This window comes from Engystomops pustulosus, chromosome 4, assembly GCF_040894005.1.
Source record: "Engystomops pustulosus chromosome 4, aEngPut4.maternal, whole genome shotgun sequence".
In the NCBI taxonomy this organism is placed as follows: Eukaryota; Metazoa; Chordata; class Amphibia; order Anura; family Leptodactylidae; genus Engystomops; species Engystomops pustulosus.
In genome coordinates, this window is record NC_092414.1 from 110,432,168 (window position 1) to 110,453,068 (window position 20,901).

The 20,901-nt window shown below is 39.7% G+C and overlaps 1 protein-coding gene across 4 annotated transcripts in view; it reads left to right on the forward strand.

The window, feature by feature from the left end:
* Positions 1-208: 208 nt before the first annotated feature.
* IL17REL (interleukin 17 receptor E like) overlaps positions 209-20,901 on the forward strand; it is a 132,167-nt gene continuing 111,474 nt past the window's right edge. For 3 of the 4 annotated variants that reach the window (XM_072150698.1, XM_072150697.1, XM_072150699.1), the window contains exon 1: positions 209-366. In XM_072150698.1, coding sequence (XP_072006799.1) covers positions 232-366 — 135 coding nt within the window. In that variant the 5' untranslated portion in view covers positions 209-231. Of the gene's footprint in view, positions 367-15,069; positions 15,152-20,901 lie in introns of those variants that run through there. The other variant, XM_072150700.1, reaches the window with a different exon arrangement.

A 20,901-nucleotide genomic window follows, 5' to 3' on the forward strand; every position in this document is an offset into this window, starting at 1 on the left:
TGCAAATGAGAAAAAAAGAATTATTAATCAGGATCAGTCTATAAATATAAGATACACATATGACTTAATAGACTGGCCAAACATTCAATATATATGCAGTTATGTCTCTGAGTTTACTATCCGAGAAGGGAATTTTTGCAGTTGCACCATTGGGAGGGGCTATATAAAGCATAAAAACAGGACTATAGGTCGTCTATGTACACAGAACTGTTACTGAGAGTGAGAGAAGACATGACATTTTACAACAGAAAATGTTCTCTGTGCTGGAAAAATACAGGATCTCGTGTTTTAATGATATTCTTCATTGGAATAGCTAACTGTCATTCCATAAGGAGAATTAGAGACTGTGGAATAGAATGCTCACAGGTAAGCAGTGTGGTAAGGTACTATACTTAGAGGAATAGAATATGCTATTAGTAGTAGTAGTACAACTAAACAGTTTTCTCTTTTTATACAGTATAGGCTGTTATACTTTACATGATGTATTTACTATTGCATATTTTCAATTTTAACTTTTAAGTAAGTTGATAATATTTATACTACATTCAATCAACATATTCTAAATATATTGCAATATAGATGTTGATGTGACTGTAAATCGATTCAAAATGTTAGTATGTGCTGGATTTGTATAGAACAGACAAGTAAACTTTTATTCTGTAATTCACATTTTATAGCCTTTATATATTTAGACATAGGTGCTTTTATGCTTAATGGTCACTTTATAGTTAACAGACTATGCTATCCAACATAGTTTTAGAAAGCTCATGAATGGAAATGACTATGTTAATAGAATGAGATGTGCTTAATAGTAATAGCTTAATATCACCTTCCTGACAGCCACAGATGCTCTTTATGCGCCTGTTTATAATTAGTAGTAATTTTCCTACCAGCTAGCACTAGATGTCGCTGTTGTTGAAAGACTCAGCACATTGTAATAGCTCTGTTTACATAATGTAGAGACTACCTCTGCTTCCATCAGCGTCTTATTATTCTGTAGTAGTAAGTTAACAGACTCCAAAAATCAATAATGTGCTAAGCATGCTACCATACACATCCTACTAGTAACACTAACATGTCCAGCCAGACTTACAAGTCTTTAAACTTACATTCAAGCACAACTCCAGGTTGCTCTCACGTGGCTTAGTATACAGGTATAAGTTTCCTGCTAATCTTCTTTTCTCCATGTTTGCTTAAGTGTAAGGGAAATCATTTCACCCAGCACTTACTTCCTGGTAAGCCTCTGCTGCTGGACTGCTGTTAGAGCAAACCTCAGGGCAGAGCTGCAGTGTAGAGCATGAGGGAGGAAGTGTTTCAGGATATTATAATGTAATGTCAGAAAAGGCTGTTTCCTAATAATGCAAAACTATAGAGCAGTTTTTGAGTTCTCACCTGAAATTTACTTTGACATAGCTTAAAGTTTGCAATGCTGGTTGATAATCTGTTAATTTTACTGGGTGTTGAGTAGATCAGAGGACTTAATAAGGATTGATCTGTGTATATTTACATGGCCCTTGTCACCTTGGATGACATCTCTGGGTAAATAAAGTACCTCTTTAATCAGTTATGTATTGATCAGCGATCCATTCCTTTTTATACAAGATCTTTAGATATTCCATGATATTCCATATTTAAGGTGGAAAATTATGAGAAAGGGGTCAGTGTTACTTATTTACTGCAAGGTTTTAGACAAGGAATATTTTCCTTCATTTTATTAAATGGATATCAGTTTAAGGCCTCATGTACATGACCGTGTGCAAAAGGGGTGAACTGTCTGCACAAGCTGAAGTCATCTCATGGCTTCCATAGAGGTTTATTACACCGGGTAGCGATGAGCGCACTATATCTCGCCATTCCATAACCATTTGGCTTCATAGGTAGAGAGGAGGGGTGAGGAGTGCTTACACATCATATCTCCACCCGGCCATCTGCAGCACCTGGTTGAAGCACACAACCGTCTGCATGAGGCCACATACTGGGATGTCTAGGGCCCACAGGTAAAAGTCAGCTATTGGGGCCCACCACTGTATAGTTACTTGTAAATATAAGCTGACACCAATTTGTAAATATCTAAAAAATAGCTGACAAGGGGTTTTATGTATGTTGGTAAAGTTTGATTATTGAGTAATGAAAATGATAAACTCTTATAGTACCAGTTACCTACCGTCTCTACTGTCAAAGAATGAAAACATATTGATTTACATCACCAATGTAATAGTTCTCGCAGGAGAGGTAAATCTATGTGATCCTCATTGAGTGCAAATGTCTTGATTCTTCTGAACAATGTGACAAACTGAAAAACAGAGCATGCTATAAAGTGTATAACAAAGGTGCAAAGTTGCTCATTATAGTAGGATTACGCCCTGCTTACATAAATCCAGTAAACCCTATGAGTATTTGTGCTGATGTCACCTACAGATCAGATAATGGTACAACGCCATGCTGCATTCATGATAAAGATCTGTAAGCACAAATATACTTGGCATTTCTTTATAAATGTATTAATCTTATAAATGTATTAATGAAATTATAAAATTCCAAGATCCACATCAGACTTCTGACTGTTCACATCCCAATGAATGGAATTTTCCAGCATACTACAAGTGAAAGTCATTTAGTATAAATATAGGTAGTTAGGGTTATTTTTAGCAGTTACATATTTGTAGACTGTGCTCAAAGAATTCCATATCTCTTCTCAGAAAATAGACGGCATAACATTGTAGGTAGAGAAAGTAAATGGTCTATAGATAAAAACCAGTATCTGACAGCTGATCAACCCCTAGAGAAGGAGTCATTGTCAGCAACAACTCTTTTCTTTCAAACTTGCACAAATTTAAGACAATGATGTTTGTTGCTAAAACTTTGTTTTTTCTTTTGTTTTTCACATTTGTTCAGGCAAATATAAGGTTTGTTTGTTCTTTGTTCTGTTAATGTATTATAAATTCATTGATTGTGTTAGGTTTTTATGTGAATGGCATATAAGATAGTTAAGGAGTACAACTCCTACACCATATGTTTAATGGCAAGTTTGGGCATCTTTATAAATATTAATAACCTGTTACCACCTAAGAGTGCAGTTCATGACCATAAAGAACTCTGACTAACACTTAATGCATATGCCTCGCAGGCACACATTTTAACTTTTTGGCTCCTATAATGAAGTAAGGCTCTTTTACCTTAATTATTACTTAACTGACTTGAGGACCTGCATAATTACATTTATGTGACCATCGTACCTCCCAATTTTTGCAATTATGAAAGAGGAATACAAGATGAATTCTTTTAATACCCTTTGCCTCTTTGCCCTTCCCCTTACACCACATTGTGGTGTTCCCACACAGTATAATATCCACTTAAATATCACCCACACTGTATAATGCCCCCTGGTTCCCACATAGTATAGGGTCCCCTTCCTGTGGTCCCACTGTATAATGTCTCCTGTCCTGTGGTTATCACCCCAAGCTGTATAATGCCACCCTGAGGACCCCATATATAGTGCCCACTAATGTGACCCACAGACATATGCTGTCCTCCTTAATTTTAGCCCCACTTGCCCATCAGATGCCTCCTTTACCTTTAATTCCCCTTTAAATTGTTTTGGCCATATGTTTCTTTCTAGGGTTTATTGTTGTACATTCATATAAGCCAAGCATCATTACTTGATATTGTGAAAGACACAGAGGAGTGGATACACTTAGTACATTAGTATAAACATAAGTAATTTTACTAGTATTTTACTCCCCTGTCTAGTTGTCTGATTAAGTATTAGCAGCTCCATTTCATCCCCCAAGGCACAAAACATTGATCATCATTATCATCATAAACACACAGTGACAAGCTATTTGTCTGTAGTCTTCAATCCAAAGTCAGGCTGTCTTTGTAAAATTAGGGTGAGTTAACACACTGGGTGGGGCATTTATCAATTGTGGCGCATGGTCTGTGATTTTGGTGCACAAATCATGCTATAATTTTCACTGGGATGTTATATGTGGTGCAAGGGGTTAGTGAATTGGCGCATGACCGAAAAGAGTCAGGATTTCAAAGTTACACCCAAATTTTGTCCCCAAAACAAGAAAAGGCGTGAGTGTCGTAAAAAGAAGTATTTTGGCACCAACACTTCATAAATTCGGCTCAACAGGCGCATCAAGGCAAAATATAAAAAAACCCCACCGTTTTCTGGGTTTTTTCAAAGCTATGACCAAACTGAGAGTCATGACTATCGGTAAATTGCCGACACATAATAAATATGTTGCATAAGGACTAGAAGGTATGAAAACACCAAGAAACAAGCACAAACAACAAAATAAATTTCCCTCATTAACTCTCAAACATTCAGAATTAGAATTGGTCTGTTTAAAAAATCTGTGATTAAATATCTATGTCTTGGTCATCCAATTTAACCCCAGGGTTAGACTTACCCACCGGTGTGCTGGCTCCGCCCTCTAGTTGCACCAACTCTGTCACCTATCTGCCCCTTTTTCCGTTCGGGACTTCAACTGCTGGGGAACGTCGAAAGGTGAGCATGTGGTGTTTGTTTTTTTTAACTATGCTACAAAGAGGAGATGGGGTCACAATAAGAGGGGGGAGATGAGGGGAGCCACATTAAAAATAGGGAGATAAGAGGGGCCACAAAATGAGGGTATATACAAGGGGGCCCATAATTACAGGGAGAAGAAGAAAAGAGCCACAATAAGAAGGGTAAATGAGAGGGGACCCACAATTTTTCAGTGTGGCTTAAAAATGTACCGTATATACTCGAGTATAAGCCAACCCAAGTATAAGCCCAGGTACCTAATTTTAATACAAGATATTTTCCCCCTTGTACACTGTATATCCAACAGTTCCTGCCCCCTGTATATAGCCCTTGGTCCCCCAGTCTGTCCCTGTTTAACCCCTTAACAAAAGTGACACAAATCACAATGTTTTTAAGGCTATCCGCCACTTACTGCCATGATCAGTATTGGCATTGATCTACACTGGTTACTATTTAGATAGCACCGTTGAATATGATCATGGTAGCTAAATGGATGCAGGGTGTGGGCTCTCCATAACATTGCCATAAAATTGCTGATAACCAGCCCCTCACACATCATATAATGATCCTTATTACACCATACTGCTCACTATTATACTCTACTACTACTAAATAGTAAATAAGTAAAAAACAGTTATGATTAGAATACATAAATATAAAAAATCACAAGGTCATAACTTTGCCAAAATGTATCAATAAAAAGGCAGCTTGTGTTGGCCCTTTTACTTTTTACACTTGGTACATGTCAGAAGATGATCATAGGAAGAATATTTTTTAAAAATGGTTCTCTAAAAAGAAAAAGAAAAAAGTTATGGCTTTTGGAATCCGGAATATGAAATAGTGAATATGGAAACAGGCCTGATCCCAAAGTGGTTAAAAATAAGGATATCTATCACCAGGATCAAGGTTTGTATACCATGTCTACTGACATACAGGCAGTCCTCTACTTAAGGACACATGACCTACAGATAACTCCTAGTTAGAGTAGGACCCCTCTGCTCAGGCCCGGCTCCAGCACCCGGCATACCTGGGCAGGTGCCGGGGCCCAGAGAGCTGCCGGGGGCCCACACACGCTGTGCACATCTTCAATCTTTACTTCCTGTGATTGAGCTGTGTCCTGCACTGTTCCTCCCCCACTCAGACAAGACACAGCACAGGCAGAGGCTGCAGAGCTGCCTGTGTGGTGCAGCACATCATGGGTTAAACCCTCCCCCCATCACCTCTTCCCACGGAGCTGCAGTAAAGCTGAAATCCGGCAGCTCAGAAATCGGGACGAAGAGGTGGAGGAGGAGGAGGAGAAGCCTGAAGACTCCTCTGTGTGATGCCAGGGCTGCTGCAGACACCACAGGGTGTGATGGTATGTGACATGTATGGATGTGTATATAGTGAGTGTATGGTATGTGTGATGATGTGTTTGCCTGCATGTATCTGTCTGTCAGTGTGTGTTTGCCTCCATGCTTGTCTATCTTTATGCATGTCTCTGTATCTATCTGCATGTACCTGTATCTGTATGCATGTCTCTGTCTGCCTGTATATATGTCTTGCTGCTTGTGTGGATGTGTGAATGATATTAATCATGTCAAATGTACATGAGAAGCAGAGAGGGTTCTGTGTAAGCAGGGATGTGTGTTATGAGGTTCCGCAGCAGCTCAGGTGTGTGTTATGAGGTTCCGCAGCAGCTCAGGTGTGTGTTATGAGGTTCCGCAGCAGCTCAGGTGTGTGTTATGAGGTTACGCAGCAGCTGAGTTGAAGTTTCAGTTTTATTACTTGGCAGAGTGGAGGGGTACACATTTTTAGGTTCGCCCTGTTGGTTAAATGACCTCAAAACTGCCCTGACCGTGACACGACTGTTTGGGATGATAAACTGGGGAATATTTCAGGGAACAGGAGACAGTTTTTTAGTTTTTGAATTTTTAATGCTGGCACGTGAGTTCTCTGCAAAGGGGCCCACTGAGGCTCTTTCGCCCAGGGGCCTACTGATACCTGGAGCCGGCCCTGCCTCTGCTCACTGTGATCTCTGGTAAAACTCTAAATATCATTAAGACTTTATAGCACAAATCCCATAGTACCCAAAATTGCATAATATATTTACTTCTGAAATCAGTGTCACAGAACATTTCCATGAAGCGGGTGCTTCTACAAAGGAAGGCATTCACATCCCTTTGTTTGTGGCCATAAAAGGCTGCTCTTAATGACTTCCTGCAGTCATGTGAATCTTATTTTATCTGGATGATTTATTTCTCCTTCTGTACAATATATGTGGACAGTTACCGTAACATCATTCAAATAAGGGAACTAGTTCACCACATTGTGTCAGAAATTTGTGTTCCTGTGGTACAGACTGTCCCCTGTCCTATAAAACCTCTTGTGCTATGAGTAATGCCTGAATAAACATATTCACCTGATGAAAACTACATTGCTATTGAATTTGTTCCATGTTTCCTCCTACACAATTTCCTTGTCGTACTGAACTTCCCTTTCGTCTACAGTAAATAGTTTGCATGTTAACATTTTTTGTCTGCTTGTGCATAGACTTCTCTATTTCCTAGACTTAAAGGAAATAAAAGAATGAAGTCTAGGCGCTGAAACCACTTGCTGATCTTCCAAATTTACACATTTCTAGGGTTTACCACAAAAATTATGACATGTAAAAGGAGAAGTCATAAAACACTAATCTTGGGAACTGACCAATTATTCCTTTCAGCTTGTGGTTTTGAGAAACACAGGCCAAACACAGCAAATATTTTACAGAATTTCCCACTGGGAAATTCTTCATTGTGCACCAACACAAGCTGGCACAGACAGAGAAAATGTCCCAAATTAGGGGAGCTTTTGCCATAGCCCATTTACAGGCACTGCTGCGAGTTTCCTACAGCTTTGTACCTTCGCAGTACCTAGATTTGGAAAAATGGCGAGCACAACACTAATGTGCAACTTTTCCATGTCACAACAGTAATAAATGCCCCCATTGTTTATCGTTTACATATTGGGGGAATTTAACATGCCTGGTCATTGCATGACAATGCATGAAAAAGCCCCATTTCCATCTTTTCAGAGGGGGCCGAGAGGGTGGATGCGCGTGGGACTATTTACTATAGACTCCTTTTTACTATAAATCTCTGCCAGGTTCTGCCTGGTTCATTCCGGCTGCAAAGTGTACTTCCTGATATTTCCCACAGGCAGTTCACCGGTGGGGTTGGTGGTTTCGAGAGAGTTCTCACAATTGCTATACAGAGGCATACTGGTCTAATGGCATTCAATTGATGATATCAGTCACTGTATGCTACTCCCCTTGAACTTTTCTTAATTTTTAAACCTTACAGACACAAACATAAAAGCATTTTCTTCTTATTTTATGTGACACAAGTTCAAGCATTTGTGAAATTAAAAGAAAATGATATGTTCTTTCAGTAATCTTTGCTAATCAAAAAACAGAATAGTTTGACGTGCATATGTGTTCAACCCCATGGGTTGCCTTATGATTCTTACAAAATTTCTCCAGCTCAGTCAAATTCTTTGGAGAATATTTGTAAACAGTAATTCAAACTGCAGATTCTCTATTTATTTTTTTTATCCACACACCATGATCCTACCACCACTATGCTTCATGGTGGGGATGGTGTGTTCAGGGTGCTGTGAAGTATGAGATTGCTTCCACACATAACATTTAGCATTTTAGGCCAAACGGTTATATTTCGGTCTCATCTGACCAGTGCAACGTTTTCTAGATGCTTCCTGTTTTCCCTATATTTCTGTTTTGCAAACTGTCAACGACTTTTAATGGCTTCTTTCAAAAAAAGTCTTTCTTCTTGCCACTCTTCTGAAAGCCAGATATGTGGAGTAAATCGGAGAGTGTTCTTGTGGACAGACACTATCATCTGAGCTGTGGATCTCTGGAGTTTCTCTAGGGTGACCCAGAGCATTTGGGCTGCTTCTCTTATTAATGCTCTGCATAACTAGGCTGTCAGTTTAGTTGGTCAGCCAGTGGATGGAACAGTGCTCCGGAGAGCCGGATCAAGGTTGGTGGAGGCACAGTGGAAGCAATGTAAGCCTAGCTGCTAGCCTAACTGGCACAGTGACAGAAGTTCTTCCCACTATTCCCAGTTACCATGCCAGTTTCACAAGCTACTGCTTCCCTGGGAGTTCTCTCTCCTTCTCTTACAGACCAGGTCGATTGATCTGTGAGGAAGTAAAACAAACACTGATTGGCTAGGACTTGGCTTGCCAGTTCAGTCAGCAAGTGTTAGGTACTAAGGAGAGGGGGATCAGGAGTCACTTTGCATGCAGTGAAGCTCCTGAAAAGCACACTGCATGCAGAGTACAGCGGAGTCACAGCTTGGAGGCAGGCGCAAGTGCGGCACAATGGCACTGCCTTGCCATCACTCCTAGAAGCAGTCAGCTCACAAGGTCCGATGAAGTACCCGAGGGCTGCCTTGTCTGACTGCCTGCTATGCATTTGATGACTGTTCTAACACACTCCCATACACTAGTATGGCAGTGCATTAGTTTGAACAAGTGATCAGAGGTAAAACTCCCGAACACAATAAACATGAAAATCATCACAAACAGCGCATATAGGGTATCACCACGTCCGTAACAACCCGTACAATAAGATAAAATCATTACTAAACTTGTATGGTGACACCTTAAAAAAAGAAATAAAAAACTAAGCAAAAATTATGATTTGTGCACATCCAACCAAACAAAAAAACACCATAAAAAGTTATCAAAAATTCACATTTTTTTATTGCATAAAATAAATAAGATTTTTAAAAATTGTTCGTACAAGCTGAGAACGGCGAAACCCAGGGGCGGGCGAGCAAGTGGAGCTGGTGTCCCGTTTTATATACTGTTTTATGCGCATTTCAATATGCTCTTGTGAGTATAATTTTTAAGAATAAACTAAGATTTTATGGAACGTACTACGCGATTTGGTGCTAGTTTCTCTTCTCGTTTTTTTCTACCACACTATTGAGTGGGTCTAAAGGGAAAAAAACTGCACCTTAAGGACGTTCTAAATTGTGACCTACATCATGTTGCAAAACTCTCCTTATCAGTAGACTATAATTGAAGATCGTCAAAGGAATATTGGAAAGCAGACGTTTTGGAAGCATTGGGAGCTCCGGTCAGAGTTTTTTATACTCCTTTCTCTACAGTTAAATCCAGTGAACACTGCACAGTGCACATATAGGATGTATATGGTGACTAGCCTGGCAGCTTCCATCACATGGAAGAGCAGGGAACATGTAATAAGTGGAAGAAATCATAAGTAAAACCAGTTACATGAAGTCTACAGGGTTTATAGCTTATCTGCACAGTGCGGAAAGTGGCGATGACCAGGTGGGGGAAGGGAGCAACATGAGGTGCAGAGACAGATAGAAAGTACTGTAAAATTACAAACTGGGATGGAGGGACCGATAGGGAAAGGGGAGATCTTGTAACTCACTATTCTGTGCAGAAGACTTCTGCATCCACAGTCTTGAACACATACAGCTCTGCTACATACACAGAGAGAGCTCTGTCACATGACCTTCTCCTCTGTGAGCAGCAGCCCCTCCCTTCCCATAAAACTTTCCAGTTTGTAGAGTTTGTTTATTCTACGGACTCCAGGCCATTGCATAACCGTAACCGGTAATCTGAGGGGTATAGCAAGGAAACTTCTGCATATAGGTAACAAAGATAATAGGCAAAGTTGTTTTACATCCCAAGAGCTATGGATTTGTGGGAAAAAAAACTTTACAGTTACTCTTTAACCACTTAACACTGGTGCCCTTTTCAATTTTTCTGTTTCTGGTCTTCCCTCCCTGCCTCCCAAAAGCTTACCTATTTTTCAAATGACACATCCCCTTTAATCTTTGGTTCATTACAATCACAGAGACACCATCAGTAATCCACCCTCAATTTTTAGGTACTGTCCTACTTTCTACAATGCAATTCAATCCTGGTACTGGCCTGTATTTTGCACTGGTTTTTTAGTTGGGACTGTAATTCTTTGCACCAATAAAGAAGTCATACAGGAACTTGAAAGTAGCTCCTCTGAGTCCTGAGTTGTAGTTTTCACCCTGTGGCTACCTCATCTCTGGACCATATGGAATTATTTAGTTAGTGAACATGTAGGTAAAACTTTGGAAACAATAATCCACACCTTTGTACCAGACAAGTATGGCAAGAATGGACTGCATCACTGAATATTTGTTACTATGGATGTTTGTTTAGGATAATGAACATTAGATTAAGAGCTGTTGAAATTTCATAGGAGGAGATTGACCATTGGTGGCACCTGGAAGAAATTGTACATCTTGTTATAGTTTGAACAGTACACAGTGCATAAATGAGACTCAGCGCTGCAGGATTCACCATTGGTTGCAATGACAGATCCCCATTAGGTGATATGGACGACTACCCGGATCTCAGTGTGTGTGTGTGTTTGGGGGGGGGGGCATGGCCATCAAACCCGCCTAATGTGTGTGTCACTGAAAACTGCCTCCAGCCACCTACACTGTTAGGGGTCAGACCGCTGTATTGGCAGATGAATGGAGGTGTTTCAACTCCTGGGAACAGCTTTCCAGACTGGATGCAGCCAGCAAGCAACATGTTCTGAACTCGAAACCTCCTTCCACTGCAGTGTGACATGTACAGTATGCTGGCCCTGTGTGAGGAGGCTCCAGAGGACAGCATGGTAGGAGTCATCAGCTGCCAGGTGTTTGAGCTCTTGAGGAAACCAGTAGTAGCAGTCATTCTCTGGCCCAGGCTCCTTATCATGATGCAATGCACTCAGCAGGGCTAGAGTTAGGTGACGACAAATGGTCTGTGTGATCAGTTGTCTAGAAACCTAATCCAGTGACCTGGGAGAGGCTCTGCATGATCTCATATGCATTGTTTACATGCCAAACACCGGCCGCTTGTTGTCCATCGCATGTGCTACTATTGAATGTGTGAATGCAGCCACGCAGCACTCAACTTCTTCCTTTTTTCCCATCAAATTCTAAAATATGTAACTTTTTTAAAAAAAAAAAAAATGTTTTCAGTGTAAGAGCTTTGTTGTTTGCAAATGGAGTTGTACTTTTTGGTTGTGTCCATGTCCTTTTTTAATTTTTTTCCACTAACATAACTTTCCTATGCGGTAAGGTTTATTCATGTGCTGAATTACTGTAGTCCGCTTTGATACAGTATCTGGGTAGCAAGTTTGGTTCTGGTGCTGAATCTAAGTATCATACTTAGTTCTGGTATTGTATGCTATGCTACTCAGTTCCATAAGCCCAAACACAGAGTCATATAAACATTAAAAATCTGACCGGAGCGTTGTCTGTTGCATCCAATAGAATACTTTTTTATTATCTTGTACTCACAAACAAATGGTTAAAATGTACATATATAAAATACCATGAGGACGCCAATCTCTTGTGCCCAACATGCTTCTTTGGGGCATGACTGACGTCCCTCCTCATTATTTATTTGTACTGCATTATGTTTCCAAACAACAATATTTAAATATTACATATTAAATACATATATTCTATATTCACAACAATGCGGCACATTTACTTACCCGCTCCTGTTGCGACCCCCGAGGTGCGTTGTCCGACGAGGATAAGGTCCGGCACGATTCACTAAGATTGTGCGACCGATATCCTGCATGTGTCGCTTCCCCGCCCAGGTCCGCCAGAGTTCACCTTCTCCTTCCTGGTGTATGTGAGTGCACGTCTTGCGACACAATTTGAATTTTAAATCCCGCGCTTAGTCCGAATCAGTCGGGTTGTCAGATGGCCACGCCCACCGATTTGTGTTGCATGAAAGTCGATCATGTGCGCCATAACCCCTGTTAAATGTGGCGCAAATCGGAAATAGTCAGGAAATCCGACAGAAATGCGGCGTGCGGACCCTTAGTAAATGTGCCCCTTTGTATCTTCAATAAAACATAAATCCTCCACAAGCGTCCCCATTCATAAAACCCCCGAATATCCTTCACAGATCACATGGCGCTTTTCCAATCACCGTACCTATTACAATCCTCCAATGTTCATGTCAGGCAGATTTTTTGCATGATCCAATCAGTATCTATTACAGCATAAACGCCTGCATCATGTCCCAGACTTCTATATACCCCGCGTTGGTTTCAAACCATGTGATTATTCTAATCCTATCATGTTCTTTTCCCTATTCTACCATTCATTGTGTTTGGCGGGAATTTTTACATAGACTTATTACTATCATCTTTAGCTCCCACACCTTCTGTGCTGCCAATCCAATAGCTCCCTTATGCTTTAAATTCTTCACAACTCCTAAAATCTACTCCTTACTTTGCTAATAGCTTTATTAAATAACAAATCACATCTCTATATAGATTAAACCATCTTTCCGGAATGATGTGATCTTCTGCTTTCTTCTGACAGGGATTTCCACTATACGATTTCCCATATTATCAAACAGGTTTTACTGTTCTCATCACCCTCACTTTGTATTCTAAGGGGTCATGAAATATCCATATACAAATCCATCTCTGCATAAATCAAATAATTATTCTATTTCTTATGTTGTATCTTAAACTCCTTAGGAGTTCTGTACACTCAATACTACCCAAGTTCCTCAGGTTTCTTTTTTTCCAAACCAGTCAATACCCATCCTATATACAATAAATTCTTGTCTTTCAAAAAGCATTTAAATTCAAAATGAATATTTTACCCCCCAGATGTTAGTGTGCCAAACTTATAAATCCCTTTTGCTAAGCTTAATGTTCAGTTTAGCCTGGCTCTTGCACTAGGTCCTCTCCTGGCTATTCTGGTTAGCCTTATAAACTGTACATTTTTAAACAAGATACAGGCTGCAAGAGGGGAGGCGTTGCTGCTCCCTTTTTACAGAGAAGGAATGAGAGGGATTTCATGTGATGCTCTATGTGTATAGCAGAGCTGAATATGTTCAGTGCTGTGGATACAGATGTCTCCTACACAGAATAGTGAGGAACAAGATGCCCCCTGTTCCCTATCAGTCTTACCATTCCAGTCTGTGATTCTACTTTTGACTTTCTCTGTCTCTCTCTTCACCTAATGGTGCATCTCCTCCCCCACCTTGTATTTGGCATTTTCTGTTATCACAGACTATACAATTCATTTAACTTTTACTTCTCATTTCTACCACTTATTACATGTTCCATGTTCCTCTATTTGATGAAGTCTGTCAGATTTGTCACTATATACATCATGTATGTACACTATACAGTGTTCAGTGGATTTACTTTGTATATAAGGTGGGAAAAAGATGCAAGTCCAACCTTTAAGAATTAAAATGTTTTATCCCCATAACCGGTGATATTTTTTCTCTCCAGAAAGGTATCCAGGCCTCTCTTGAACGCGTACATAGAGTATGCCATAACAACCTCCTGCGGCAGAGAGTTCCATAGTCTCACTGCTCTTACACTAAAGAACCTTTGTCTATGGTGATGGTAGAACCCCCTTTCCTTTAGGAGTAGAAAATGCCCCCTTGTCCTGGCCACAGACCTTGGTATTCAGAGATCCGTGTACTGCCCATTCAGGTAGTTGTGGATTGTATAATGAGGTTGTAATGATTGTAATCATCTTTTCTTTATTATGTAAATGAGACTGGTCACGTGGAGAGAGAAAGTGATGTCACACCTGTAACCCCTCCCCTCTCCTCCCCTGCTCATGTCTGTGTGTAAAGTATAGTAAAGTATTGCTAGTGTCTGTGCTTTACATGCTGACATGCTCTCTCCTGCCATACACATGTGAGAGACACAGACATCAGCTACACAGGAATCTGATATGTTCTGCTATAAAATGGCTGCCTGGAGCTGTTGTATCTCTTCTATACACATGCAGGCTGCAGTGGGCGCCAGCACCAGGAAGCACATGGAGAAGCCATTACACCATTATACCTCACACCATTATACAGGCTGTCAGTCAAGCACTGGGGTGTGGCTGTGCCTCCCACTCATGAATAAGCTGGACAGCTGAATATGATAATGATTCATTGGACATCTCTCAGGTCATTTGCATACAGCATTAGGACCTCATTGCTTAAGTTTACAGGCATGTAGAGGGACAATGAAGGGATAGGGACAATCCTTTATTTAGTTTCGTGGGTTAATTTGGCTGGCGGGTTCTCTTTAACTTTCTGCAATAGAAATACCTTAGCATAAAGCTGTAATACACATCGAAATTAGTTTCTGTAAAACATCTATCACTGACTGATTTCAATGAGACATATTACATTAGGCAAAACTATAGATGTTATTATACAAAACCACAGAGTACTTCTTACACTTCCCAGAACAAGACTTAATCTTTGACAGACAACACCCATAATCTACTTTTTTGTTAACTTGATGAGACAACCTATAAAGGGAAACTAAAATATAGCACTAAGTCTGAGCAAATAATACTTATCAACCAACCTGACGAAACACCACAGCTTAAAGGAAACCTACCATGAGAAATCTACCTATTAAGTATATATGATGGTAGGTTCCTATTAACCTACTAAGCCCTAATCTATCTTTACTTAATCCTATAATGCTTTCTAAACTGAAGACAGAGCTTCAAAGCTGATGCATAGAGCCGGAAAAAGCAGGAGCACTGTGAGTAGTGTGCAGTGAACAAGCAGGTAAGAGGGATTGCAGAGGCTACTGGGGTAGATAGAGTTTATCTTATCATAGAAAGCATTATAGGATTATGTAAAGATAAATTAGGTCGTAGTAGGTTCAAAGGAACCTACCATCAGATCTACCTAAACAGGCAGATTTCTGATGGTAGGTTTCTTTTATGGTGACATGCACATGAACTTTGCTTTTATATACGACAATGGCCCAGAGTGTGAGCCGACTCATAGCTGACCACTTGGGACAGTATTCTTCTATTGTCATCATTGCCTGAGCGGACCTCTCATGACCGTTGACCATGGGCTATATACATTGGACCACGGGTCTGTTGTATGCTGCCCAATATTGTATGAGTTCATGTGCAGGCAGATAAAGTTTGCTTTTCTTCAGGACATATAGCACATGTAGATTTATTTCACTGCACTGCATTGAAAGATGCATTGAAAGATTCTGAAAGAAAATCCTCTGTCCATTTCATGGTTGTACTTTGGATCCTCCTTGAGATGGTTCTCCTCCTTCATTGGAGTCCAGCTATGTTTAATTAAACTGATTGGACTTGATAAGGAAAGTCACACAGCATTTTATATAAGATGCCACATCTCACAGTGCATGTCATAGCGCATGAGAATCATGAGGTCTAAGGAACTGCCCAATGAGGTCAGAGACAGAATTATTGCAAAGCACAGATCTGGCCAAGGTTTACAAAACAATTTCTTCAGCACTCAAGCTTCCTAAGAGCCCCATGGTCTCCATTATATTTCAATGGAAGAAGTTTGGGGTAAACACAACTCTTCTTTAACTAAGCTGTCCAGCGAAACTAAGCAATTGTGGGAGAGAGGTAAAGAAGAAGCCCAAGATCTTTCAGTGATATTGCAATGTTTCTTGATGAATAAATTAGCAAAAATGTCTTTTTTGTCAAGATGGGGTGCAGAGTGTACATTAATAAGCATAAAACAATTACTTTTTTTGATTTTACCAATTGACTAAAATGAAACAAAGAGTGAAAAATTTAAAGGGGTATCATATGGTATTTATTTACTTGCCATTCACATATGTGATATCCATGACTCAGAGTGTGTGAATTCACTTTAAACGCATAAGCAAAAGTCTGTTGTCTGCTGCATCTGTATGGCCCTATACGATGTGATTGGTTTTTTATACAGTCAATAAAGGATTAGAACATTTCTTGAAACAAGCGCTGGACCATTTTACTTTTACCTGCTACACTTGTTTTCATGTTTCCTGGCTCCGCACCAGGTGCACCGATAAGTTAATTTGCATAAACATAAAACCTTACATAAAAAGAATTTTCTCTAAAGGGACATATCACTTAAAGTGTCCTACATGATGCCACATTTGGATGAGTTGGGAATTCTATGATACAAAGATAAACAATATTTCTGTAAATAGGAAGAAGGAGATGTTACTAAACTTCTGGGACACGTATTTTTTTTTATCACTCTTAAAAGTAGGAAATGTATTTGTTAAATAAAGTAAATGAGGAAATTAATATCTGAATTGTCAGTTTTAGTATTGTGTACTTTTGTCAACAATTAAATATAAATGGTAGGTTTTGCAATAGTAAATCTCCACTGCAAATGTCTGTTTGAGGAAGTAGAACATACAAAAAGAAATTCAAAGCATTTAAATTGAAAGCAATTACAAGTCTTTCAGTGCTAGTGTACAGTAAGTTTATAACTACTTTCATAGTTACAGGTGTAACTGAATACATTAATTTCTTTTTATATCTTCATGTGTATAATTGAGTTGATAAGCATATAAAATTAAATATGTGTATTAATAACAACCCAGTGTCCATTTGTTAATCAAGTCATAATTTTAAGATGCCCACAAGATAGATCTAAATGCACTTATGTGACCATAAATAGTAGTAGTACCATCTCTTTACAAATCTACATAATGGGGGTCATTTACTAAGGGCCCGAATTTTTCCGATTTGCGCCGAATTGCCCCAGGTTTTTGGCGCACGCAATCGGATTGTGTCGCATCGGCACCAACATGCACACGACGGATATCGGGGGACGTGGCAGTTGGAAAAAAAACCAACGGATTCGAAAAAAACAGCACAATTTTTTGAAAAAAAGTGTTGCTTGACTTCAGCGCAGCGGCGACACCTGGTGGACATTGGGCGCACTACCTTAGTGAATCGCCGGAAGACCCGAATCCTTGACGAAGAACGCGCCGCTGGATCGCGACAGGACCGAGTAAGTAAATCTGTCCCAACTATATGTATTTCTTGCTTATGGAACATTAAAGAAATGTTTTTTGCAAGAAATAGTTGCACTGATGTCTATAGGCCATGGATTTGTATTGCAACTTGGACCCTTCAAAGTGGGTAGGGATCTTCTACAAAGTCATGCAGAGTCAAAGGACAAAAAGAGTTCTTTATTTTCCAGAAAGCAACCACACCAATGTTGCATAATTTCAGAGCAATTGATCTAATATGATATTTTGAAGTTATATCATATACTGTGTCTATGTCATTTGCTTTATGTATTTCTTTAGGCCTCTGATTTCCTAAACATTTTTTCATATAAATTTGTGAAAAACAATTGTGTTTGGCCATGCATATGATGCCAACATGAACAACTGCCATCATGTCGAGAAGGGTACAAAATAATGAAAAACGGGAGAGCCAGAAGTTAGGTGTCTAGCAGAGGAGATGTACCTTATTCATTTACAGTTTGATTTAAGTGCGTGGGAAATCAAGAATGGTGCAGAAAGTGTCAATATTCATAAATGTCTTACAGTGTAGATTGCAGTTGACACCAGTGGTAGTCTCATGAAAGTGAAACAGGATAATGTAAAATGCTACAGGATTCAGACTATCAGCCAAATTGTATGTCTAATGCTAGATATTCTATATATAGCATTTTGATTACAGAGTAGTTAGGGCCCTTGCAGCCGATATCCGGCATGTGTCCACCGGAGTTCACCATCTTCCTACCAGTGCATGTAAGTGCTTGGCTTGCGACATCATTTTTAAGTTAAATCCTGCGCTCTGTCCGAATCCGTCGGATCGTCCTAAGGCCCGCCCACCGATTTCTGTCGCATGAAAGCAGGTGCTGATGTGCCAAAATCCGATCACCATTTTTTGTAGGGTGAGATGAAGTTTTTATTGCTAACATTTTAGGGACATACGACTTTTTGATGTCTTTTTATACATTGCTTTGAAAAATGGCAAAAAAGTGCAGGTTCAGAAGTTTGGCCCTGTATTGCAGTATATGGCTATTTTGCTGATGTTATATTACAGTGTGCCACCAGCACACTGTAGCAGCTCTTCAGGCAAAAGTCATGGAGCCGCCGGGATTTAAATGCCGCCAGGAGTGTTAACGTTTGGTGTTTGCTGCCATAAGCAGCAAACACCCTGTCTGTATGGAGAGGGTTCTGCTCCTGAGCCCGCTCCATACTGCCTTAAAGGCACTGTGATTTACTATTACATCACATGTCATTAAGGGGTTTTTCATGTCACAAAAAAAGAAAATAATATTAATGTGCTTATATATGGCAAAGTATTGTGGAAATAGATATATTCCAATAGATCTGCATTGGTTATATCAATGTACTGCATGCTCCAAGTTTCACGTAAAAAAATGTTTAAAAAAATTCAGTGTTTTGTGATGCCTGAGCTCTGCATGTCACAAAACTCACACAGATCTCGATTGTGTTAAAGGACTCTAACACTGGTAAAATACATTCTAGGTCATTCCAGTCCTAATAGCCAAATAAATATTGTAATCTTCTGTATCAAGGCCAGTTATATTTAGAATATTATGATAGTACATTTTAATAACTAGAACCAATAATAAATATGAATATTAACTACTGATGAAAAGAAAAGGAAGATTGGTCATCAAGGATATGTCTTCAATTTTAAATATGTAATCAAAAGTAATACCTAATCAGATTGTACAGTTTCTTCATTCCGAGTAAATAGTTTTTACAAAGTAAGGCCTCCTGCACACGATCATCCCAGACCCAGGGAGTGCACACCTTGGAGATATGGAAGTCCTTGCGTTATATCAAAATATCACGCAAGTACAGGCGGACCCCTACTTAAGGACACCCGACTTACAGACAACCCATAGTTACAGACAGACCCCGCTGATCTCTGGTGAAGCTTTCTGCATGCTTTACTATAGTCCCAGATTGCAATAATCAGCTGTAACGTATCTGTAATGAAGCTTTATTGTTAATTCTTGGTCCCATTACAGCAAAAAAATGTTTAAACTCCACTTGTCACTGGGGCCCAAATTTTTTTTGTCCGGATCTACAATTATAAAATATACAGTTTCCACTTACATACAAATTCATCTTAAGAACAAACCTCTGGACCCTATCTTGTACGTAACCCGGAGGCTGCCTGTACTTCTTGTCTGATGGCTGCGGCATCAGCTTTGTATTAACTGTTACAGTCCGGACAGCAGATGAAGTGTTTGGACTCCTGTCTTCTGCAGGGTGTGCAGTCTGGGACACAGACATTACGGGCCTATATGCATGGATTACACACAATCGTGTGCAGGAAGGCAAATCAAGATTTGTTACTTGAAGAACATGTTTCCCAGATTTTGATGTTTAGCACTATTCTTATGCCACTGTGCTCTTTGAAGTAGCTACTTTCCAATGACCATGTAGACGCAGAAAAGTTTGGAGACAAAGGTATAACTGTAGCAATAAAACTTCACCCTTATTATCACATCAGATTAAAGTGCAACCCTTGTAAGTAGTGATTGTTTCTACCACGCAGGACCTTTCTCAATCCAGGATCAAGGCCCTACACAACTGAATTGATTGTTGATTACATGGATCATGTGATGTGATAATACAGGACATGTTTTCCAGAAACAAATATCCCAGTAACAAGGCATTATTACACAATTCAAAACAAACATATTTAGAGTGTTCTTTTTTGTAATATATAAAGGCAATGTATGCTTGCCATACTTTTCCTTAAATCAATATCTCTCGGGATGTAGGACAACTTTACCAATTACTTTTATTACTGATGTCCAGAAGTTTCTTTGTTATCCTCCTCAGTTTAGCCTGTCCCTGAAGAAGCTTTGTTACCTGGCTGGCCTTATTATCTCTTTGAAAGTTCTACAGACGGACTACTGGAGGAGAGGGGCTGCTGTGTGTAGCAAGTGGGAGATCTTTGTGTCTGCAGATGTGTGAGGGTGGAAGTCTCCTGCAAATAATAGTCTCCCTATACCCTTTAATTCCTCTATCACAGTCTCCATCTGCAGCAACTCTCCCCCAGGCTCTGCTTACTGGAAACTTTCTACACAGCAGGAAGACTATTAACACTTAGTGCTCACATAGCTTAAACTACATTTCATCTAACTGTTTCACTGCTGGTGTCTGCTACTTATTTCATGCTGCATGCTCCTCAACGTGATAAAAGATTCCAGTCTAGACACTATATAGTCCAGTATGTATACAGTATGCTGAGCTTAGTGGATTTACTTGTAGGAATCTCACTGAGTTGGCAGCTACATTTTTTCATGACAAAACAAAAAGCTTTACATGAAGGCGAGGACAGGAAGAGGTTAGAGGTGTCTGCTTATTTCACCTCTGCTGATGAAGATTTCTGAGAAGTAACTTTAGAACAGAAAACGCGCCATAACTTTGGAAAGAAAATGGCAAGCAATACAATCTGGGCATTGTTTGGTTTGTTTTCAAAGAGGGAATCACATATGACAATTGGGTAAAAATAATTATGAAGTTTGAGTTACAC